Raw genomic sequence first — 25,458 nt, 5'->3', positions numbered from 1 at the left:
AATTTGTTTTCGTATTTCCTTCGAAAGACAGTTTTATAGATTAGTCACAACACTTCAATGAAAATTATTGAGAAACATTAATCCCAAATGAAGCACAAGCGTGTTTCATTTGCTCATTAGTTATGCATGGGGCATGCGCATGTGTCTCCAAGGAATTTACGCTTTGGAAGACCTCGATTTCTACGGATTGTGCTGAGATAAAATCAAATTACAGACTAAATCTTCGTATTTATAGAGAGCGAATTTTAATCGTAGTAATATTGAAATTGTTGGGTGAGAAAATACAGAAAGATCTCTTACAGTGTATTGACGTTTCGAATAATTCATGATTTCACCATCCCATTATTTACCGAACAGTCAGTTCAATTTTGATCTTTGTTTGTTCTTAGATTTTTTTCTGTTTAGCTGAGTGATTGCATAGTTTAGGGCATCAAATCATGCTAGTAACCCGGTCAACTGAGATCTTTGGAATTACTTCCATCCACAGTTATTACCAGTTTTAATTCAGTATTTTTTCAAAGAGAAATAAATATTTTTCTAACAGTAAGGCAACTTTATCATTTGCCTTAAGCTGCAAAATTATCACTTTCATATATTACTGATTTGTAGTCGTTGAGCTTTTGAACTCTGAAGCCATCTGACTTGCTACTTGCAAAGCTCGAATCTTATATCAACCTCAGAGCTAATGTAACAGCAGTCCCACATATGATCAGCTCTAATTGTGCTGCTGGGCTGAGTGTTTTAAATTTATATTAATGAGACCTCTAACAGTTCAAATCTATCATCTTTCATTCTCCCGGCAGATGATTGATTGAAAATTGCCAAAGTTACACCACTACTAAATCCATGCCTCACAGTTCAACTTCCAGAATTTATAGAGTTGTAACTTGGTTAACCACTCCACATCCATGAAGATGCTTTTAATCTCACTGTATTTATTACATTATATTCCGAGTCAACGATTAACATTTATCATGATTTCATCCCAAGGACCATCGACTGATTGACCTGTGACTTCATTCTTCTAATACATCCTAAAAAACATACCTAAAAATATTCTTCAATGAGAGAAGTCATTGATGATTACTTCAAAATCCATTCTCTAGCTCATCCTGGGGCAGATCTTCATTGAAACTAGTTGTCAACATTGTCAAAATTAGTTGTCAACTTCAACACTAGAACAACTATTCCACACATTCATTATGTGGGACTGAGTAGAGCTGCTACTGTTCAAGGGTTATATACTAGTCATTGTCCTCACTAAATTTATGACAGCATAAATTGTCTTATTGAAAATTTTGTTTTAAGGGTGTCCATTTTATAAGGATGCACACTATAAAAGCATTTAGTAATATTTGGTGTAATGGTATTCAAAATGTAATATTCTCCAGAAAAAGACATGAACTCGTTAATAATGTAAGGTAATACAAAATGTCCTTGCAATACAACAGAACAAAAATTGAAGGGCTCCTCCAAAAACACAACATGAACTTGTTAACAAAGTAAGGCAATAGAGAATATCCTTGCAATAAAACAAAAGGTGATGAAATTGTTTACTAATTGAAGGGTCTTTTTTATCACGATGTGTAATTACTGTTTCTATGTCATTTATAATTTTTAGGCACTGCTGTTTTCAGTGTTCATGGGAACTTGCAACTGGCCATTATTATCTTGGGTGTTGTTATCTTGCTGGCTTTTAGCGGTTTCATCTGATGCGGTATGTTTTTTTTATACTGGTGATCGGTTTTCCTGTTTGAGAGAGGTGAAAATCAATGTTTTCAAGCTTCAAGCTTAACATTTATCATGATTTCACCCCAAGGACCATCGACTGATTGACCTGTGACTTCATTCTTCTAATACATCCTAAAAAACATACCTAAAAATATTCTTCAATGAGAGAAGTCATTGATGATTACTTCAAAATCCATTCTCTAGCTCATCCTGTGGCAGATCTTCATTGAAACTAGTTGTCAACATTGTCAAAATTAGTTGTCAACTTCAACACTAGAACAACTATTCCACACATTCATTATGTGGGACTGAGTAGAGTTGCTACTGTTCAAGGGTTATATACTAGTCATTGTCCTCACTAAATTTATGACAGCATAAATTGTCTTATTGAAAATTTTGTTTTAAGGGTGTCCATTTTACAAGGATGCACACTATAAAAGCATTTAGTAATACTTGGTGTAATGGTATTCAAAATGTAATATTCTCCAGAAAAAGACATGAACTCGTTAATAATGTAAGGTAATACAAAATGTCCTTGCAATACAACAGAACAAAAATTGAAGGGCTCCTCCAAAAACACAACATGAACTTGTTAACAAAGTAAGGCAATAGAGAATATCCTTGCAATAAAACAAAAGGTTGATGAAATTGTTTACTAATTGAAGGGTCTTTTTTATCACGATGTGTAATTACTGTTTCTATGTCATTTATAATTTTTAGGCACTGCTGTTTTCAGTGTTCATGGGAACTTGCAACTGGCCATTATTATCTTGGGTGTTGTTATCTTGCTGGCTTTTAGCGGTTTCATCTGATGCGGTATGTTTTTTTTATACTGGTGATCGGTTTTCCTGTTTGAGAGAGGTGAAAATCAATGTTTTCAAGCTTCAAGCTTTTCAAGTTTTTCAAACTTTTGGGGTGAGGAAATTGATTTAAACACCCTACTTTGGCCCAGCCAAGATTCCTCCCTAACCCTAACATTGAGGTATAAAGCTTTTTAATCTTCTCGTTTCACCCCCATTTCGATACCAAGGGTGGTTTTTCTCAGAAATTTATCCTTCCGAGGGTTGGTCACAGTCAACTTTCACCCCCAAAAGCTCTTTCAGTATGTAAAATTCAGTGACAATTTCTACGGTGGGGTGTTTTTTTTGGCAGATTCATCCTTGCAGGGTGTGTAAATTTCAAATCGTACCCCTTGTTAGGTATTTTCATATCCAGGGTGGGTTTTCTCCACCTAATTTCACACCTTTTGGGGTGATTTCAAGTCAAACAACATTTCAGTGAGGTGTTTTGCTTTGAAAACTACATCCCTATCAAGGTTTGCGGTTGTGATTACGAACCCTACTGGGGTGTTTTAGACCGAAAGCCACATCTCTCTGGGGTGGCACGATTTGCAATATTAACCCTTGTGGGACGCAAAATCAACCCTGTTGGGGTTATTTTTTGTTATCCTGGACACTTGTGGGGTGATTTCAAGGAAAAAAAACACCTTTCTGGGGTGTCTTGTTCAACAGATTCACCCCATTGAGGGTGATTTTTCTTAAAAAATCACCCTGCTTGTTTTTTGAGTATTCCCTCCTTTTCCACTCTAATAACATATATATATACACATTATATACACACAAGTGGCATTGCCAAGGATCTCTATAAGAAAAGGTCATAAAAATGGAAAAAAAAAACAAAACAAGACAAAACCAATGCGAATGCACTACCCCTTGACCAGATAAACCAGTGTCCGGTTAAATGACCACTTTGACCATTTGAGTGTTGTTTTCTTTTCCTTAGTATGTTTTGGTTCTTTCTTTTTCTTTTTCTTTTTTTCGCAGAAAACCACGTGACGCTTAGATTGGCTAGTTGAAGTAGGATTCGATCCTTGACAAGATAAACCAGCGTCCGGTTAAATGACCAGGAATTTTCCTTTGCTGTACGGGTTCTGAAGTCGCTGGAGTCAAGTGCTTGAAGATGACTAGCTGTATAGGGTGAGAGAATCCTAACATTTATTTCCGTATTGGCATAATAGCCTTTAATGTTGGACAAAGGTCGCTCCGCTTAATTAGGAAACTGCTTGAACTAAAAAAATTCTCGAGTTCTGCTAGGGCATCCTGGTAACGTCATAGTTTATTGGTGGCTTGTATGTGAAGGTGAGTGTTTATTATTTTTTTTTATTTTTGCAGAATATTTAAAGGAAAACGGTTTATAACGCAGCCAGCTAGGGAAGTGAAACTTTTATGGAAAAGAATAACGCAGAGAAGAACTCCCAAGAGTTTTGACAACATTGTTAGATCGGATATTCCTAGTACTGTATTAAAAATCACAAAAGAAATGAGATTGTCTTTTTTAAGTTTGTTATTAGGTAGTTTAAGAAGACCAAATAGCACACTTTCGATAACCCACTTTTTCAGTCAAATCCTGACCAAAATCCCGTGTCGTGGGAGTTAAGATACCCCTTCAGCCTATAGTTAAGCGACTATAGTTAAGCAACGTTATTCGTGTCATTTATTTTTTTTTGAATCCATTAAGGTTATTTCAAGCGGCCATGTACTCTTTTTATATTAACTTATTTCTGTTCATTTAATTCTATTTGTGAGCTGAGTATAAATAAACTTGTTGTCGAATCCTTTCAAGTTTTGTTTAATACTACCGCACAAGCTTGAAGCTGGAAAACTAAATTGGGGTTCCTTTTCAGCCAGCACTGATGCCATATCATCAAAAGCGCGTTTCCGCGCGCATTTTATTTTTTTTTTTGCTTTATATCTCAACACTATCATTGTGTCTGGCACTGTGGCGCGTTTTCCGGGATAAAATGGAGAATTTGACGGGCTATTTTAGCCCGCCGATATAAACTGTCAGTTTAGCAATTGTACAGTTAATTGCATAACCTTTCTCGAATCTAACTTTCGTGTCTTCTACGAATTTAACTTTTATCGAACCTCGAATTTGACTTTCGTGTCTTTCAATAACAGCCATTCAACTTGTAAACGCTCGCATGATTGTTCAGACTGTTTTTGTCCCAGTCTTTATTTTCTCAATGCCCTCTCAAGTGTTAATCACAGTAAAAGAGGTTATGTTCCTGGGCAGAAATATGTCTGCTTGTGCGTCCCTAGCTCGCTTTAAAACAACCGTTTTTTATTAGTGTTTTGTCACCTCTATTGTAACTTCATAGTTAATAGTTACTGGAGCTTTCAGTAACATGCGGACACTTAAATTCAAAGCGCAATCGACAAATGCGTTTTTCGCTACCGTCAATGAAATGTTCGACGGCGCCTCCCAGTTTCCGATTACTGCCGAGCTCGCGGTAATCAAATCGCTGAGCACAGTTCAGACAACGAAACAGTGCTCGGCAGTGGTCGGAAGCTGGGAGGCGCCGCCGAACATTTGATTGGCGGTAGCGAAAAACGCATTTTTCGGTTGAGCTTTGAATGTAAGAGTCCGCATGTAATTGAAAGGTGCGGTAATAAGTTAGTGTTCCTGTATATTTAACCGCAATTTTGCATTAACCGCCGCTTCTGAAGATGTATGCAGAAGCATACGAAACGTCAAGTAAAAGATAACAAGTGATGTGTTTATATCTGATGTTTGTCACCGCTGTTTGTCTCATTTCTATATTTGGGAAACAATGCGTACACGCATGAGTGCAAACTTTATTTCAATTCCAATTTAAATAGTTGATAAACTAGTACATCCGAGAAAATCATGCAAAAATAACCTTCGTACAAGATCGAGCAGAGTAACTTACATCAAGCTGTGAAGTTATGAAGTTATGCAATAATGAATAAAAAGATCACAGGAAGTGAGGCTCTTTGCACGATCCGGTCACATGGTACGGAGTTAATTACGCAAGTTACACAGTGGGATTTCCAAAACAAAGGAACTCGCACCAGTCTAGGACGACTTTCCTTTGTTTTGAAAATCCCACTGTGTAACTTGCGTCCCAGCGGAATTAATTCTGTACCATGTGACCGGATCGTACAAAGAGCCTATTTTATACCTGTGAAAATTCTCGTAGTTCGTAAAGCATCGTTCTTGCACCATTCAATCATTTTTTCCACATCATCATTGAGTACGCCAACAGACCACACGCTCGGGTATTTTCTTCGTCGTAACCACCTTTTTCGCAATGGAAGAACAAATGCCTTGCTCCTCTAGTGCTCCAGATAACTCGGCAGTACATGTAATTGAAATCGAGGATGATTGCCCGCTATCACCCGTCCCGCTCGAGCAGGAAAAGTTGGTAGAACCACTCTTCGAAAATGAAGACGGCGTCGCTGAGGGTAAAATTCACGCGTTACCTACCCTGAATTCAGCGCAGAGAGAGGCCGACAATGAAGACGACGTCGTTGCGGGTGAATTTCATGCGGAATCTACCCTGCATTCAGCGCAGAGAGGGAACAAGCGCAAAACCCCGTATTCGGTTAAATTCGGTGAGCTACCCGAGGCAGTCAGAAAGTTTTTGGCTTCCGTAAAGAGATTCTTTACCCAGAAAGTCAACTTTGAAAGAGAGAAAGCACCGGTGACCCTTTCTACTTACGAGAAGGCTCAAGAGAGAATGCTTTGTAAGTATCTTTGTTTCTTTTTTTAATTTTGGCCTTAATTTCCACGTTTGCGCCTAAGTGATGATAACCGATATTTGGGTGACGCGATTTAACATATAACCTCTCCTTTTTTATCTTCTTCGCAGGCTTTCTGGGTTACGTTAGAACTACTTTAGGCCGTGATGAAGAGCTTCTACCACATTGCTTTTTGAGAGTTCCCTTGATCGAAGCTTACGTTGAATTTTTGAAGGTGAGAGAAATTCTTTACAGGCTTTCGTATTAAGTTTTGACACCTTAGTAGAAACGCCCAAGGGAACTCACGGCCGGGGACTGAAAACCACATCAGTTAGTTTCGTAAAAAAATGTGAGCCCGTAATACCTGTGTGTAAAGAAACTGCTGAAAATGACGAATATTGGAGGATTTTCGCTATGCACGTTAACATCACAGATAAATTACGCTATGATTGGGACCTATATCTTTTGCATCTGAGGTATTGTTTTAAAGTAACTTCTCGCCATAAATTAGTGGACTTTTAACCTTACGACGTGTACTAAGTTGTGTTGATTACTCACAATGTGTTATCAGCAATGCGATATCTTTTTACCGATCTGCCGTTGAAACTTGTTTTATGCTAACAATAACCTTAAATCTGTTTTGGACGTTGTCTTTATCGAATTAAAGAGAAATTATAAATAGCTAGCTGCTAATAAGTTGACTCTATACGTTAAGAAGTCAATAATAGTTGTTATTATTAGTAGTAGTATTATTCCATATTTTTTCTGAAAGAAAGAAATTCCCAACAAATTGGAAAATTTTAATATCACTGATTTACTGCTTGGTGGGTGAAATTTTTCCTTTCGAGCTTGAAAACTTTAACCCAGAGACTCTTGCCTCTGATGAATTTCTGCTACATGTTGATTCTTTTCTTTTCCTTTTCTTTCGTTTACATCTATTTATTTACTTATTGATTTTTGGCTGTTCCGAGCCTCAATTAACCTGTTCTGTTTCCTCACAGGAAGAACGAAATTGCAGCTCTGCGACGGTTTCAAATCACATCAGCTCACTTCTCTACCCAATCAAATTTGTGCACAGAGAGCATGCTCCTGATTTCAAAGGGGTCCCCATTATCCGTCAGCTGAGAGTTCAAGCTCGAATTCTCCAGAAAGAAGGTGACTTGGAAAGGCCGTCCACAATGGAAGATCTTTCTGCCCAAAATCGCTGGATCCCTTGGTAAGTCTTGGCATGGAAACTGTTTTTTGTTCACTCTGTGACAGGAGAGACTGCGATTAGTACCAGCAATATTATACCTGGAAAAATGACTTGGTTCTGATTGGCTAAAAAAGAGTGAAGCTCTCGCATAACTAGATGTAGACTACAGATTGTTAAGAATCAATTGTGTTAGTTAGCAATCACATGATTACGGATACTAGTTTGAGGCTAGCTTAGAGCTTCAGGAGGAATTGGCACTTGAAAGTAAACTGACTAACCATTGTTTGTTTGCGGTTAGCAAGATAGATCTCTCTTGGCTGCAGTACTTTTATCCTGAATTGTTCCCTTTCCCTTTGTCCTGGACAGCCAAACCTGTGTGAACCTCTTTCCTTTTTTTGTTTTTGGTTTTGTCTTTAAAAAAAGGGAGGAAGTGGTTTCTGCTGTTAGCACCCAGCGAGAAAAGTTTGAATTGACTGGTCCAATGAAGTTCAAAGCCAAGGAATTTTGCGATCTCATTATGCTATCCCTGTATGTGTTCATTCCCCCGTCACGGGGGCTGGAAATCAGGACCCTGGAAGTGCTGTCAGGGGAAGAGGCCAGGAACTTCGACCCAAAGACCTCAGCTGGGAAGAATTACCTGCTTGTCAAGGATAGTGGGGCTATTATCCTCCACTTTAACAATTACAAGACCAGAAAGTTTTCTGGACGAGATGAGCTGTCTCTACAGGTTAGACAATTTCCTCTCTGGTTCCAGTAAATTAAGTAAATAAATAAATAAGTTTGTTTACCGAGGGTGACACATTACAGTTGACGATTGGTAAACTTCTGGCCCTCCCCTTAAATAGATAGAGCTAATTTACAAAATAATATTGAAAAGGGCAAAGACAGTAAATGTAATATTAAAAGGATAAAACATTTATGAAATGGGAAAGCTATCCAAGCCAGCATAACCTTCCTTACAAGAATTCTGTTTGCAGGCATTAATACTGGTGCCAGATCTTATAGTAATAGGTAGAGAGTTCCAAAGTTTTGCAGCTGTAACAAGAAGAGTTTTTCCACCTTCTGTGTCACGTTTATTTCTAGAACAGCGTATAGTTATATCACCATAGTGTGAGATTCTGGTCGACATGTTGCTGATACGCACTAATTTATCTCCAAAGTACTCTGGGCATTGCCCATTTAAGCATTTGTGGCATAAGCATAATTTATTTACAATACATTGATCTCATCATAAAAGGGTAGCCAGTTTTGTGATCCTGCACCACTAATGGTGATCTGAGATGATTTACCTAAAATTTCTACTGATTGACATGGATGTAAAACTCCATCCATAAACATTTGTTTATATCTGTTGATGTTGATTCCATTTTCAAGCTGGTTAGTTTGGCCATTTATTCCAATCTTTAATTGTTAGAAATTTGTACAAAGGCTGTTCTGCACCCAAAAGTATTGACTTATCATTTAGTTTGATGATTGACCAGACATTGAGGTCAATGCCACTGATCTTTTTCAGCCCGAAGACGAGCTCTGTCGACTTTTGTTGTCGTACATAAAGGATTATCGGCCGCATTTGGTTACAGAGTCAAGCCAAAGCTACCTACTGCTGGTAAGGTTTAACCTGTTTTGACCAAGTTACCAAATGATATCCTCACATCTTGTGTAAGTTAGATTTCAACCTCTGGACTTTTGGGGTGAGGAAATTGATCCCAGCCAAGGATCCTCCCTAACCCTAACCCTAACGTTGAGGCATAAAGCTGTTTAATCTTCTCGTTTCACCCCCATTTCGATACCAAGAGTGGTTTTTCTTAGAAATTTCATCCTTCAAGGGTTGGTCACAGTCAGCTTTCACCCCCAAAAGCTCTTTCAGTATGTAAAATTCAGTGACAATTTCTACGGTGGGGTGTTTTTTTTGGCAGATTCATCCTTGCAGGGTGTGTAAATTTCAAATCTTACCCCTAGTTAGGAAATTTTCATATCCAGGGTGGGTTTTCTGCACCTAATTTCACACCTTTTTGGGGTGATTTCAAGTCAAACAACATTTCAGTGAGGCAAGCCTGCAAATAACAGTCGGTCATTGGACAATCGTCTGGTAAATTTGAGGTTTTGACAGGTAAAAGCTTAGCCTGGTTGGACACTCTGACCGGGCATTTCCGCTAAAATGAAAAATATTTTAACTGGAAGTTTGTGGCTGAATATGGGACAACTTATTTTGTTATACTGCCACACAATGCTACGGAAAAAAGCATTGTTATCGGTTTTGTTTTATTCTAATTCTGAGAATTTTATCACGCGCAGTGCGCCGTCTCAAATGTTATGTCGAATTGTAAACATATCACAACAGTACCACTATTCCTGCGTGTTAATTTACGCATTTTGCGGTGGCGTTGTGAAAGATCGTGAAGCCCCATTTAGTCTGAATTATGTTCGTCTGAAAAACTACTTAGAACTGAGGTCTTATGTAATTACTCGTTGTTTGTTGCCACCAAGTGTTGTGGAATTAATTTTCAGTTGTAATACATTGACCTGATTAAAGATATTATGGAAATTGAATACACAGCCCAAATACTCACGTTTCGTTTATCTGAATGCAATCGCTTTCAAAAACTTTAAAACCTCTAAAATGTAGCCAAATGTTTTTCTAGTCCGTATGATCAAAACTCAGTTTAATTTTTAACCTTTTATAGTTTTTTTTACGTCTGGCAGTGTGGTTGAAATATAGTTTCCGTACCACAGACATGTTTTTGTGAAAAGCGTGAATGTACAAATTGGTCACGCTTTATAGTCACGACCGCCTCCAATTCCACATTTTAAATAATTACGCCAATTTTTTATTCAATTGACCCCGAAAGCTTTCAGAGGAAACTTGCTTTCAGAAAAAGTCGAAGAATTCGTTTCGGCCAATTTTCAAGTCTCTGAATGTTATTGTGAGGTTTTATACTGACAAGGTGTCCGTGTGGGAGGTTGTTTCATCCCTTTTCCTGTTCAGTCCCTAGACATTGTGGGAAACTTGTTACATTGGAAACGCTTGTGTGACTAGGGGTATAAGCGTTTGTAAATTTGTCAATTTTCAACAGGTAAATTAATACCAGACATAATGTAAAGGTCCCCTTGCTGGTGCTAGTAGCAATTTTACACTCAGTTGACTTTTAAGCTATTTGAATTTGCAACCAATGTTTTGGCGAAGAGTCTACACTGAAATACCAAAATGTCTCAAATGTCTCTTTTTAATTTATAATGACAAACAATTTTTTTTGTCCGACCAGACTGGCTTTTTGTCAGGTCAAAACTTGTCTTTGTCGTGACAAATGACCTGCCTATAAACAAAAATTATTTGTAGGCTTGGTGAGGTATTTTGTTTTGAAAACTACATTCCTGTCAAGGTTCACGGTTATTATTACGAACCCTAGTGGGGTGTTTTAGACCGAAAGCCACATCTCTCTGGGGTGGCACGATTTGCAATATTAACCCTTGTGTGATGCAAAATCAACCCCGTTGGGGTTATTTTTTGTTATCCTGGACACTTGTAGGGTGATTTCAGGGGAAAAAGAAAACCTTTCTGGGGTGTCTTGTTCAACAGATTCACTCTGCTTGTTTTTTTGAGTATTCACTCCTTTCTCCACTCTAATAACCTATATATATACACATTATATACACACAAGTGGTATTGGCAAGGATCTCTATAAGAAGAGGTCATAAAAATGGAAAAAAACAAAACAAGACAAAACCAATGCAAATGCACTGCCCCTTTTTGTCTCCAGAACAAGAATGGTGGTCACTTCACTGCTGCCTCCTTCTCCGCTCACTTGAAGAGTGTGCTATATGGCCTTACGGGAAAGCTGGCCTCTATAAACATCCTTCGATCTTCGTTCATCACATGGGCATACGACAAATCGTGAGTGGACGCATAGTTATTCTTAGTAATTCAGAGTGCACATTTAATCTTAAAAATAGTGAAGTTGAGTCAAGAGGTCAATCTTTCTTTGACTCGCATGAAACATTCTTAGCTTAAAATCAAAGGATTCAAATAATTTATTTCTATTTTCTCTTGGGACCATTCTCAGTCCCAGGTGAAACTGGAAACAGTTCTTATGCAAAATTTTAGAGGGCAAACAAATAGTATTATGGTATTTTTGAAAGTGGCCTATTATAAAATATATATTTTTAACAAGAAGTATTGTGGTATTTTTGAAAGTGGCCTATTATGAAATGTACATTTTTTCTTTTCGCTCACTGGCTGGCATTTTTAAGTCTTTGGTCAATCATAACTCAGACATTGTTCTATGATTTTAACAGGGACTGTACCGACTCTCTCAAGGTTTCCTTGGCATCTGCGCTCAGGCATTCACGTAAACAAGCACAAACTACGTATGATCGGCGCACAGCAAATCAGAAGAAACGGCTGGCAGTTGACTTGGCCAGAGATTACGCAGAGGGCCGTCTCGACGAAGAGGAAGATGCGACTGCTGAGCAACCAGAAGAGGGTTGTGTGGATGTAAACAGGGGCGATTTCGTGGCTGTTGTCACAGAGGAGAGCACCTATCAGAATCCAAAGGTTTTTATTGGCCAGGTCCAGTCCATAAGAGAAAGAGAGGCAACGCTGTTGTATTACAAACACATAGGCACCAACTTGTATAAGCTTGAACTCTCAGGTGAAGAGTGGAAAGAAGGCATCGACAGCCTTGTTCCTGTACAATTGCAAGCCACCAAAAAGCGAGCCGGCGTCTACAAACTCATGACTTCCACTCGTACCATCCACAAGGCAGTCAAAGACTAACTCTCTCCGTGCAGTCTTACAGTCAAGCTCCGAGCAGTGAAAAACCATCTGATTTCCCAAAAGCAGTTTCACTTCCCAAAGACCAGAATCAATTCGCAAAAGTTCACATCCCAATTTTTTTCCTCAAAATCTTGTGACCCGCATGAGAGCTTGACTGAAAGTTGCATGTTTTCAAACAAGAGGGCCTAACAGAATAAGAATAATTTAGTTGAAGATAAATGTTATCGTCATTACCGAGACAGGGTACCGATAATTTCTCAGTCGTTCCATGAATTCGTTGTCCCAGTTTCCCAAATGCAAGTGAATGAGAGGTTGATTTAATATGTAGCTTTAGTGACTTGGAATGACATCACCTCAATCATTTGAGCCAGTAATTGCTTTATTGAGCCAGTTAAATTGACTCCACATGTACAAATGCAAATGACAATGATATTATTATTCTTAATTGGAACAAGGGCGATTTTTGCATGAAGTGAAATTCAAAATTCTATGCATATCTACAAATTCTGTAGATTTTTGGCCCGTCAATGGAAGTGAGGCTGATGTCCATTCCTCCCTTTGATGCAAATGGCAAGTATTAATACTGGTAGTGTAGCAGCTCTCATAACTTGCTTTTCTTTGGTATTGTAAGCAGCTTCTATTGTTTTGAAGTCTAAGTCATTGCTTCAATTGTTTGGTCTTTTGTTTTTGGCTAGGGTAGCAACCCAATCATATTATACGCTACGAGAGATGCCACATTACCCATTAAAACTGCCAGACCAGCCCTCTATATAGGGCACACATGAAATTTCCAGTTTTGAACTGGGCTAATGAGACCTCCTCGGCTCACAAATTTTTGTTTCAAGATCGATTGTTTATCCACTCGTGCACTCTTTTCAGTGATTAGGAAGCCTGTGAAAGATATTAAGTAAACAGTGGTTGAGCCCATAAGGTCTTTGCTGTCATTTACTCTTTTTAAAACTTGCTTTTTGTATTCACAGTTTCAAAACTTTCCGACGCACAGAGCAGTGCTGCAATCAAATGACTTAATTCTCAACAAAAAAGGCCAATAAATACTCAGATACTTGCTGATTGATAAACAATTTTACTCTATAAAAATTATTGTCCAGCCAAGAAACATGAGAGAGCTCATGCAGGCCTCAAAACTTAATGGGAGACTTAATGGATTTCTGGCTTTATTAGACATAATATTGGTACTGTCAAACAAATGACATGAAATTAATATCACCAGAGTTGCAATTATTAGGAGAAAGGCAGGAGATAGGAAACTTAATACCTGTGCCCTATAACTATGGTAACAGGAGTTACTGAGCAAGACAATAATCTTCAACTTAATATTACGAGAAATGATAATTTCAATAATTAGCTTTCTAGTTGTTGTTTTCGGAAGGTTAATTCTGAATGAAGAGTGCTTTTTGTGTTCTGCACAGACACTAGCAGTTGAATAATGTTGTTTACACATTAAAGATTATTGACAGGAAATTTAAATTGATTGTTTCAGTTGCCTTTTGTTGTTATTTATCTAAATGGAAAATAGGCTGTTGTGTTTTCCAAAGCCAAACATCTACGCAATAGATAGATAGATTCACGAGTGTCTAATGAAGGCTAACAAATATTAGTGGCTTGGTTCCTTCCTGAAAAAGTGTCTCTCTCCTGGCAGACCATAAAAAGTTATTATTATTATTATTATTGTAATATAAGTGAATGAAGAAAGACAGATGAACACATTGGGTGGCTAGACTTCTTTATTGGTTATTTTGAATCTAAGCAAGGATGATGATGATAACAATCTGTCTTTATTCATGTACTTATATACTTTAATGATAATGTAACTAATAGTCAATATGTATTAGAGATAAGGGGAAAGAAATCAACAAAAGACAAACCAATGTGAAGAACAGGAAAACTAATCAAAAAACTTTTTTTATTCTCCGGATTTGGGTCTAGGCACACATTCATTCATTGGTGCATTTGAGTCCCAGTAGAAGGCATGGGTCCTCTCTGCCAAAGACAGCTACTGCAAGTGGAAGGAAATGAAATGGAATTAAATTTCATTCAATGAAGCCTCATACTCCCCGAGCTGGGGGTACTCTGGATTTCAATTGACAGGGACGATCAAATGATGAACCACCCAAAATCCTAGGGCCTCAAACAAAACCCCCAAAATCCCATGAACCAAAATTTTGACCCCCCAAAAATCCCTTGCCAAATTTTCAAGCCATAGAAATTTCCAGAAAGCATCAAATGATATCCAAGAACACGTTCTGTTACAACAGAACATTAGGAACAACCCTACAAAATGTTCCTATCTCAAAAATTCCTGAAATGGAAAATTTCAAACCACCAAGAATTTGGACGTAATTGACCAGCAAAAAGAAATAATGATCATAACAATTACAATTTCCTCAAATGTGATTGGTGCATAAACTGCTGTATTTTGCTCTAATTAATCTGCAAAGCTGTAATCGGACAGTGTAATCGGACAGTTGGCTGTAATCGGACACCTGTAATCGGAGAGTTACATGAGCCAATCATGTTAAGTCCTCTCCACTAAATCCACCAACCACAACATTGATTGCAATTACTATGGTAACCAATTCAAGAGACTGACTTTGTAAAATTGTGGAGGTTTAGTCTCTGGTGACTGTTTTGAAAGAAACTTAACAGCCACTTTGCAAGCTATTCTCCATATTTTTAATTATGATATTTAAAATGACTATTAAATGCTCTTTTTTCAAATGAATTTTTGCTTTTGTGGGAAATTGTAATTGTTATGATTAATTGGTAACGGGACATCGTGTTGTCCAATTCAGTCTGTAATCACACTCGTGAATAACAAATCGGACACCCTCTTCGCGGTCGTCCGATTTTGTTAATCACTTGTGTGATTACAGACCAAATTGGACTCCACCCAGTCCTATTACCATTATTAATAATAATAATAATAATAATAATTATAATAATAATAATAGTAATAATAACAATAATAATAATAACAAAAGACATAAAAATAGCCCTTTAAAAACTCTTTCTACAAGCTAAAATAACATTTTTTATAAAGATACGTCTGGTGTATAGGTTTAAATAGACTTGAATTATGGCATGAACGTATATCACTGGGTAGCTTGTTCCCAAAGTTCTGGAGCTGATACAGGAAATGCTCTGGATCCATAGATCCTGATAGAATATCATTAGTTTGGTAACTGACATTTTGATATTTAATTGATATTTTGGTGATAGTAAAATGATAATGTCGAGAAATTATTTGAATCACAATGTGCCTCTCACATATCAAAATATCATTACCACGTGGGACTATTACATCAAATTATTCGCTATGAAATCGTCCCGAAAATAACAAAACAGACACTGAATATAATAATATCAAAATCGGTTGGTTTCGCTGCTGTTTGCTTGTGGTCAGCTTTTATTTGTTGTCAGTAAGGGACAGCATTGTATTGTAGCATGATTTATCACTTTATCACAGGCAAAAGAAGACATTCTGGATTATTCATTCTAATAATAATGTCATGACTTTACACTAGATCGATGGGCAAAGAGGAGATTTTTACTTGATTGAATATTACGATGATATCATGATGACATTTGCTTCCATACGGTCTATCGAAAAATTCGCGCTGGCTATCTCTCCGCCGAAACAAGAAGCATGCACAAGCTCCAGCACTTTTCATGTAATTAAGCAAACTAAAAACACAACACGACATTACTTACCATCCTCACGAGAAACAAGTTTGTTTAGAATTTCAAATTTACCACTTCGCTCTCAAAATGGCTCACAATACAAAGAGAACACTCCGTCACGCCTGGAACCTAGTTTCCACTCCTTCCTCTGACATGACAATAATCCCAGGAAATCAATATGGAATCAAACGCCAGAAATGACCAGGAATTGTTCTTTGCTGTACGGGTTCTGGAGTCGCTGGAGTCAAGTGCTTGCAGACGGCTAACTGCATGCGTGGGGGTGAGAGAATCCTAACATTTATTTCATATCTGATTCTAAAATCTATCAGTTTTGCTAAGACTTGCAACAAATCTTTGGACTCGCAATATTTTCAATGTTTTGAATATTTGAATAGTTCTCTCTATTTCAGCCAGTATCATTTGATATTTCATATTTAAGTGTATATTATTTAATCACGTCAGAGATTAAAGAGTGACACTTCATATCGGCACTTAATGGCTTGCCAGTTAACCCGTATCAAGCTGCTTTACCAACTAAATTATGTAGTATCTGTGTAGGTAACATACTTACCGAGTGTTGTGTTCATCTCATGGGAATAAGTTGACTACTGGTTACGGGCAGCTGGGGTGTATTCCAGCACGCACGAACCGGACAACTTACATACATGTCTTCTCCAGTCTGACTCTAGGTTTTGGCAGGGGGGGGGGGAGGGGGGAAGGGAGGGGTTGAGTGAGTGCTGTTTTCATTTCCTTAGTATGTTTCGGTTGGTTCTTTCTTTGTTTTTTTGGTTTTTTTTTTCGCAGAAAACCACGTGACACTTAGATTGGCTAGTTGAAGTAGCATTCGATCCTTGACGAGATAAACCAGCGTCCGGTGAAATGACCAGGAATTGTTCTTTGCTGTACGGGTTCTGGAGTCGCTGGAGTCAAGTGCTTGCAGACGGCTAACTGCATGCGTGGGGGTGAGAGAATCCTAACATTTATTTCATATCTGATTCTAAAATCTATCAGTTTTGCTAAGACTTGCAACAAATCTTTGGACTCGCAATATTTTCAATGTTTTGAATATTTGAATAGTTCTCTCTATTTCAGCCAGTATCATTTGATATTTCATATTTAAGTGTATATTATTTAATCACGTCAGAGATTAAAGAGTGACACTTCATATCGGCACTTAATGGCTTGCCAGTTAACCCGTATCAAGCTGCTTTACCAACTAAATTATGTAGTATCTGTGTAGGTAACATACTTACCGAGTGTTGTGTTCATCTCATGGGAATAAGTTGACTACTGGTTACGGGCAGCTGGGGTGTATTCCAGCACGCACGAACCGGACAACTTACATACATGTCTTCTCCAGTCTGACTCTAGGTTTTGGCAGGGGGGGGGGGAGGGGGGAAGGGAGGGGTTGAGTGAGTGCTGTTTTCATTTCCTTAGTATGTTTCGGTTGGTTCTTTCTTTGTTTTTTTGGTTTTTTTTTTCGCAGAAAACCACGTGACACTTAGATTGGCTAGTTGAAGTAGCATTCGATCCTTGACGAGATAAACCAGCGTCCGGTGAAATGACCAGGAATTGTTCTTTGCTGTACGGGTTCTGGAGTCGCTGGAGTCAAGTGCTTGCAGACGGCTAACTGCATGCGTGGGGGTGAGAGAATCCTAACATTTATTTCATATCTGATTCTAAAATCTATCAGTTTTGCTAAGACTTGCAACAAATCTTTGGACTCGCAATATTTTCAATGTTTTGAATATTTGAATAGTTCTCTCTATTTCAGCCAGTATCATTTGATATTTCATATTTAAGTGTATATTATTTAATCACGTCAGAGATTAAAGAGTGACACTTCATATCGGCACTTAATGGCTTGCCAGTTAACCCGTATCAAGCTGCTTTACCAACTAAATTATGTAGTATCTGTGTAGGTAACATACTTACCGAGTGTTGTGTTCATCTCATGGGAATAAGTTGACTACTGGTTACGGGCAGCTGGGGTGTATTCCAGCACGCACGAACCGGACAACTTACATACATGTCTTCTCCAGTCTGACTCTAGGTTTTGGCAGGGGGGGGGGGGAGGGGGGAAGGGAGGGGTTGAGTGAGTGCTGTTTTCATTTCCTTAGTATGTTTCGGTTGGTTCTTTCTTTGTTTTTTTGGTTTTTTTTTTCGCAGAAAACCACGTGACACTTAGATTGGCTAGTTGAAGTAGCATTCGATCCTTGACGAGATAAACCAGCGTCCGGTGAAATGACCAGGAATTGTTCTTTGCTGTACGGGTTCTGGAGTCGCTGGAGTCAAGTGCTTGCAGACGGCTAACTGCATGCGTGGGGGTGAGAGAATCCTAACATTTATTTCATATCTGATTCTAAAATCTATCAGTTTTGCTAAGACTTGCAACAAATCTTTGGACTCGCAATATTTTCAATGTTTTGAATATTTGAATAGTTCTCTCTATTTCAGCCAGTATCATTTGATATTTCATATTTAAGTGTATATTATTTAATCACGTCAGAGATTAAAGAGTGACACTTCATATCGGCACTTAATGGCTTGCCAGTTAACCCGTATCAAGCTGCTTTACCAACTAAATTATGTAGTATCTGTGTAGGTAACATACTTACCGAGTGTTGTGTTCATCTCATGGGAATAAGTTGACTACTGGTTACGGGCAGCTGGGGTGTATTCCAGCACGCACGAACCGGACAACTTACATACATGTCTTCTCCAGTCTGACTCTAGGTTTTGGCAGGGGGGGGGGGAGGGGGGAAGGGAGGGGTTGAGTGAGTGCTGTTTTCATTTCCTTAGTATGTTTCGGTTGGTTCTTTCTTTGTTTTTTTGGTTTTTTTTTTCGCAGAAAACCACGTGACACTTAGATTGGCTAGTTGAAGTAGCATTCGATCCTTGACGAGATAAACCAGCGTCCGGTGAAATGACCAGGAATTGTTCTTTGCTGTACGGGTTCTGGAGTCGCTGGAGTCAAGTGCTTGCAGACGGCTAACTGCATGCGTGGGGGTGAGAGAATCCTAACATTTATTTCATATCTGATTCTAAAATCTATCAGTTTTGCTAAGACTTGCAACAAATCTTTGGACTCGCAATATTTTCAATGTTTTGAATATTTGAATAGTTCTCTCTATTTCAGCCAGTATCATTTGATATTTCATATTTAAGTGTATATTATTTAATCACGTCAGAGATTAAAGAGTGACACTTCATATCGGCACTTAATGGCTTGCCAGTTAACCCGTATCAAGCTGCTTTACCAACTAAATTATGTAGTATCTGTGTAGGTAACATACTTACCGAGTGTTGTGTTCATCTCATGGGAATAAGTTGACTACTGGTTACGGGCAGCTGGGGTGTATTCCAGCACGCACGAACCGGACAACTTACATACATGTCTTCTCCAGTCTGACTCTAGGTTTTGGCAGGGGGGGGGGGAGGGGGGAAGGGAGGGGTTGAGTGAGTGCTGTTTTCATTTCCTTAGTATGTTTCGGTTGGTTCTTTCTTTGTTTTTTTGGTTTTTTTTTTCGCAGAAAACCACGTGACACTTAGATTGGCTAGTTGAAGTAGCATTCGATCCTTGACGAGATAAACCAGCGTCCGGTGAAATGACCAGGAATTGTTCTTTGCTGTACGGGTTCTGGAGTCGCTGGAGTCAAGTGCTTGCAGACGGCTAACTGCATGCGTGGGGGTGAGAGAATCCTAACATTTATTTCATATCTGATTCTAAAATCTATCAGTTTTGCTAAGACTTGCAACAAATCTTTGGACTCGCAATATTTTCAATGTTTTGAATATTTGAATAGTTCTCTCTATTTCAGCCAGTATCATTTGATATTTCATATTTAAGTGTATATTATTTAATCACGTCAGAGATTAAAGAGTGACACTTCATATCGGCACTTAATGGCTTGCCAGTTAACCCGTATCAAGCTGCTTTACCAACTAAATTATGTAGTATCTGTGTAGGTAACATACTTACCGAGTGTTGTGTTCATCTCATGGGAATAAGTTGACTACTGGTTACGGGCAGCTGGGGTGTATTCCAGCACGCACGAACCGGACAACTTACATACATGTCTTCTCCAGTCTGACTCTAGGTTTTGGCAGGGGGGGGGGGAGGGGGGAAGGGAGGGGTTGAGTGAGTGCTGTTTTCATTTCCTTAGTATGTTTCGGTTGGTTCTTTCTTTGTTTTTTTGGTTTTTTTTTTCGCAGAAAACCACGTGACACTTAGATTGGCTAGTTGAAGTAGCATTCGATCCTTGACGAGATAAACCAGCGTCCGGTGAAATGACCAGGAATTGTTCTTTGCTGTACGGGTTCTGGAGTCGCTGGAGTCAAGTGCTTGCAGACGGCTAACTGCATGCGTGGGGGTGAGAGAATCCTAACATTTATTTCATATCTGATTCTAAAATCTATCAGTTTTGCTAAGACTTGCAACAAATCTTTGGACTCGCAATATTTTCAATGTTTTGAATATTTGAATAGTTCTCTCTATTTCAGCCAGTATCATTTGATATTTCATATTTAAGTGTATATTATTTAATCACGTCAGAGATTAAAGAGTGACACTTCATATCGGCACTTAATGGCTTGCCAGTTAACCCGTATCAAGCTGCTTTACCAACTAAATTATGTAGTATCTGTGTAGGTAACATACTTACCGAGTGTTGTGTTCATCTCATGGGAATAAGTTGACTACTGGTTACGGGCAGCTGGGGTGTATTCCAGCACGCACGAACCGGACAACTTACATACATGTCTTCTCCAGTCTGACTCTAGGTTTTGGCAGGGGGGGGGGGAGGGGGGAAGGGAGGGGTTGAGTGAGTGCTGTTTTCATTTCCTTAGTATGTTTCGGTTGGTTCTTTCTTTGTTTTTTTGGTTTTTTTTTTCGCAGAAAACCACGTGACACTTAGATTGGCTAGTTGAAGTAGCATTCGATCCTTGACGAGATAAACCAGCGTCCGGTGAAATGACCAGGAATTGTTCTTTGCTGTACGGGTTCTGGAGTCGCTGGAGTCAAGTGCTTGCAGACGGCTAACTGCATGCGTGGGGGTGAGAGAATCCTAACATTTATTTCATATCTGATTCTAAAATCTATCAGTTTTGCTAAGACTTGCAACAAATCTTTGGACTCGCAATATTTTCAATGTTTTGAATATTTGAATAGTTCTCTCTATTTCAGCCAGTATCATTTGATATTTCATATTTAAGTGTATATTATTTAATCACGTCAGAGATTAAAGAGTGACACTTCATATCGGCACTTAATGGCTTGCCAGTTAACCCGTATCAAGCTGCTTTACCAACTAAATTATGTAGTATCTGTGTAGGTAACATACTTACCGAGTGTTGTGTTCATCTCATGGGAATAAGTTGACTACTGGTTACGGGCAGCTGGGGTGTATTCCAGCACGCACGAACCGGACAACTTACATACATGTCTTCTCCAGTCTGACTCTAGGTTTTGGCAGGGGGGGGGGGGAGGGGGGAAGGGAGGGGTTGAGTGAGTGCTGTTTTCATTTCCTTAGTATGTTTCGGTTGGTTCTTTCTTTGTTTTTTTGGTTTTTTTTTTCGCAGAAAACCACGTGACACTTAGATTGGCTAGTTGAAGTAGCATTCGATCCTTGACGAGATAAACCAGCGTCCGGTGAAATGACCAGGAATTGTTCTTTGCTGTACGGGTTCTGGAGTCGCTGGAGTCAAGTGCTTGCAGACGGCTAACTGCATGCGTGGGGGTGAGAGAATCCTAACATTTATTTCATATCTGATTCTAAAATCTATCAGTTTTGCTAAGACTTGCAACAAATCTTTGGACTCGCAATATTTTCAATGTTTTGAATATTTGAATAGTTCTCTCTATTTCAGCCAGTATCATTTGATATTTCATATTTAAGTGTATATTATTTAATCACGTCAGAGATTAAAGAGTGACACTTCATATCGGCACTTAATGGCTTGCCAGTTAACCCGTATCAAGCTGCTTTACCAACTAAATTATGTAGTATCTGTGTAGGTAACATACTTACCGAGTGTTGTGTTCATCTCATGGGAATAAGTTGACTACTGGTTACGGGCAGCTGGGGTGTATTCCAGCACGCACGAACCGGACAACTTACATACATGTCTTCTCCAGTCTGACTCTAGGTTTTGGCAGGGGGGGGGGGGAGGGGGGAAGGGAGGGGTTGAGTGAGTGCTGTTTTCATTTCCTTAGTATGTTTCGGTTGGTTCTTTCTTTGTTTTTTTGGTTTTTTTTTTCGCAGAAAACCACGTGACACTTAGATTGGCTAGTTGAAGTAGCATTCGATCCTTGACGAGATAAACCAGCGTCCGGTGAAATGACCAGGAATTGTTCTTTGCTGTACGGGTTCTGGAGTCGCTGGAGTCAAGTGCTTGCAGACGGCTAACTGCATGCGTGGGGGTGAGAGAATCCTAACATTTATTTCATATCTGATTCTAAAATCTATCAGTTTTGCTAAGACTTGCAACAAATCTTTGGACTCGCAATATTTTCAATGTTTTGAATATTTGAATAGTTCTCTCTATTTCAGCCAGTATCATTTGATATTTCATATTTAAGTGTATATTATTTAATCACGTCAGAGATTAAAGAGTGACACTTCATATCGGCACTTAATGGCTTGCCAGTTAACCCGTATCAAGCTGCTTTACCAACTAAATTATGTAGTATCTGTGTAGGTAACATACTTACCGAGTGTTGTGTTCATCTCATGGGAATAAGTTGACTACTGGTTACGGGCAGCTGGGGTGTATTCCAGCACGCACGAACCGGACAACTTACATACATGTCTTCTCCAGTCTGACTCTAGGTTTTGGCAGGGGGGGGGGGGAGGGGGGAAGGGAGGGGTTGAGTGAGTGCTGTTTTCATTTCCTTAGTATGTTTCGGTTGGTTCTTTCTTTGTTTTTTTGGTTTTTTTTTTCGCAGAAAACCACGTGACACTTAGATTGGCTAGTTGAAGTAGCATTCGATCCTTGACGAGATAAACCAGCGTCCGGTGAAATGACCAGGAATTGTTCTTTGCTGTACGGGTTCTGGAGTCGCTGGAGTCAAGTGCTTGCAGACGGCTAACTGCATGCGTGGGGGTGAGAGAATCCTAACATTTATTTCATATCTGATTCTAAAATCTATCAGTTTTGCTAAGACTTGCAACAAATCTTTGGACTCGCAATATTTTCAATGTTTTGAATATTTGAATAGTTCTCTCTATTTCAGCCAGTATCATTTGATATTTCATATTTAAGTGTATATTATTTAATCACGTCAGAGATTAAAGAGTGACACTTCATATCGGCACTTAATGGCTTGCCAGTTAACCCGTATCAAGCTGCTTTACCAACTAAATTATGTAGTATCTGTGTAGGTAACATACTTACCGAGTGTTGTGTTCATCTCATGGGAATAAGTTGACTACTGGTTACGGGCAGCTGGGGTGTATTCCAGCACGCACGAACCGGACAACTTACATACATGTCTTCTCCAGTCTGACTCTAGGTTTTGGCAGGGGGGGGGGGAGGGGGGAAGGGAGGGGTTGAGTGAGTGCTGTTTTCATTTCCTTAGTATGTTTCGGTTGGTTCTTTCTTTGTTTTTTTGGTTTTTTTTTTCGCAGAAAACCACGTGACACTTAGATTGGCTAGTTGAAGTAGCATTCGATCCTTGACGAGATAAACCAGCGTCCGGTGAAATGACCAGGAATTGTTCTTTGCTGTACGGGTTCTGGAGTCGCTGGAGTCAAGTGCTTGCAGACGGCTAACTGCATGCGTGGGGGTGAGAGAATCCTAACATTTATTTCATATCTGATTCTAAAATCTATCAGTTTTGCTAAGACTTGCAACAAATCTTTGGACTCGCAATATTTTCAATGTTTTGAATATTTGAAAAGTTCTCTCTATTTCAGCCAGTATCATTTGATATTTCATATTTAAGTGTATATTATTTAATCACGTCAGAGATTAAAGAGTGACACTTCATATCGGCACTTAATGGCTTGCCAGTTAACCCGTATCAAGCTGCTTTACCAACTAAATTATGTAGTATCTGTGTAGGTAACATACTTACCGAGTGTTGTGTTCATCTCATGGGAATAAGTTGACTACTGGTTACGGGCAGCTGGGGTGTATTCCAGCACGCACGAACCGGACAACTTACATACATGTCTTCTCCAGTCTGACTCTAGGTTTTGGCAGGGGGGGGGGGAGGGGGGAAGGGAGGGGTTGAGTGAGTGCTGTTTTCATTTCCTTAGTATGTTTCGGTTGGTTCTTTCTTTGTTTTTTTGGTTTTTTTTTTCGCAGAAAACCACGTGACACTTAGATTGGCTAGTTGAAGTAGCATTCGATCCTTGACGAGATAAACCAGCGTCCGGTGAAATGACCAGGAATTGTTCTTTGCTGTACGGGTTCTGGAGTCGCTGGAGTCAAGTGCTTGCAGACGGCTAACTGCATGCGTGGGGGTGAGAGAATCCTAACATTTATTTCATATCTGATTCTAAAATCTATCAGTTTTGCTAAGACTTGCAACAAATCTTTGGACTCGCAATATTTTCAATGTTTTGAATATTTGAATAGTTCTCTCTATTTCAGCCAGTATCATTTGATATTTCATATTTAAGTGTATATTATTTAATCACGTCAGAGATTAAAGAGTGACACTTCATATCGGCACTTAATGGCTTGCCAGTTAACCCGTATCAAGCTGCTTTACCAACTAAATTATGTAGTATCTGTGTAGGTAACATACTTACCGAGTGTTGTGTTCATCTCATGGGAATAAGTTGACTACTGGTTACGGGCAGCTGGGGTGTATTCCAGCACGCACGAACCGGACAACTTACATACATGTCTTCTCCAGTCTGACTCTAGGTTTTGGCAGGGGGGGGGGGGAGGGGGGAAGGGAGGGGTTGAGTGAGTGCTGTTTTCATTTCCTTAGTATGTTTCGGTTGGTTCTTTCTTTGTTTTTTTGGTTTTTTTTTTCGCAGAAAACCACGTGACACTTAGATTGGCTAGTTGAAGTAGCATTCGATCCTTGACGAGATAAACCAGCGTCCGGTGAAATGACCAGGAATTGTTCTTTGCTGTACGGGTTCTGGAGTCGCTGGAGTCAAGTGCTTGCAGACGGCTAACTGCATGCGTGGGGGTGAGAGAATCCTAACATTTATTTCATATCTGATTCTAAAATCTATCAGTTTTGCTAAGACTTGCAACAAATCTTTGGACTCGCAATATTTTCAATGTTTTGAATATTTGAATAGTTCTCTCTATTTCAGCCAGTATCATTTGATATTTCATATTTAAGTGTATATTATTTAATCACGTCAGAGATTAAAGAGTGACACTTCATATCGGCACTTAATGGCTTGCCAGTTAACCCGTATCAAGCTGCTTTACCAACTAAATTATGTAGTATCTGTGTAGGTAACATACTTACCGAGTGTTGTGTTCATCTCATGGGAATAAGTTGACTACTGGTTACGGGCAGCTGGGGTGTATTCCAGCAC

At 39.0% G+C, this 25,458-nt stretch overlaps 2 protein-coding genes and 1 long non-coding RNA gene across 6 annotated transcripts; 2 read left to right on the top strand and 1 right to left on the bottom strand.

Moving 5' to 3' along the window:
- The first annotated feature begins 1,622 nt into the window (after nucleotides 1-1,622).
- LOC145472255 (uncharacterized) lies at nucleotides 1,623-6,370 on the top strand. Of its 4 annotated transcripts, none has more exons than XM_081454934.1 (4): nucleotides 1,623-1,717; nucleotides 2,452-2,547; nucleotides 3,555-3,707; nucleotides 3,903-6,370. In XM_081454934.1, exon 4 carries the CDS (start codon nucleotides 5,846-5,848, stop codon nucleotides 6,305-6,307), a length of 462 nt encoding a protein of 153 aa, XP_081311060.1. In that variant the 5' UTR covers nucleotides 1,623-1,717; nucleotides 2,452-2,547; nucleotides 3,555-3,707; nucleotides 3,903-5,845; the 3' UTR covers nucleotides 6,308-6,370. The 4 variants fall into 3 exon arrangements, with proteins under 4 accessions (XP_081311060.1, XP_081311061.1, XP_081311058.1 ...); XM_081454932.1 differs by having other exon boundaries at nucleotides 2,452-3,707; XM_081454933.1 differs by having other exon boundaries at nucleotides 2,452-6,370.
- Nucleotides 6,370-12,748, top strand: LOC145472256 (uncharacterized; the record flags this gene model as incomplete). Its single annotated transcript, XM_081454936.1, has 6 exons — nucleotides 6,370-6,510; nucleotides 7,277-7,491; nucleotides 7,894-8,197; nucleotides 8,984-9,076; nucleotides 11,229-11,362; nucleotides 11,764-12,748. Coding segments are annotated over 6 exons (1,368 nt in total), but the record flags the coding sequence as incomplete, so codon positions are not given.
- A 1,403-nt stretch (nucleotides 12,749-14,151) lies between these two features.
- LOC145472254 (uncharacterized) lies at nucleotides 14,152-16,642 on the bottom strand. The gene is made up of 2 exons (XR_014043621.1): nucleotides 15,977-16,642; nucleotides 14,152-14,261 (listed from the first exon to the last, which is right to left on the bottom strand). It is a non-coding gene; the product is annotated as an uncharacterized LOC145472254 (long non-coding RNA).
- Nucleotides 16,643-25,458: the final 8,816 nt, after the last annotated feature.

The sequence above is a fragment of the Orbicella franksi genome, unplaced genomic scaffold (assembly GCF_964199315.1).
Source record: "Orbicella franksi unplaced genomic scaffold, jaOrbFran1.1 SCAFFOLD_277, whole genome shotgun sequence".
In the NCBI taxonomy this organism is placed as follows: domain Eukaryota; kingdom Metazoa; phylum Cnidaria; class Anthozoa; order Scleractinia; family Merulinidae; genus Orbicella; species Orbicella franksi.
The sequence above is the reverse complement of the archived record's forward strand: the minus strand, read 5'-3'. Positions and strand labels throughout refer to the sequence as shown.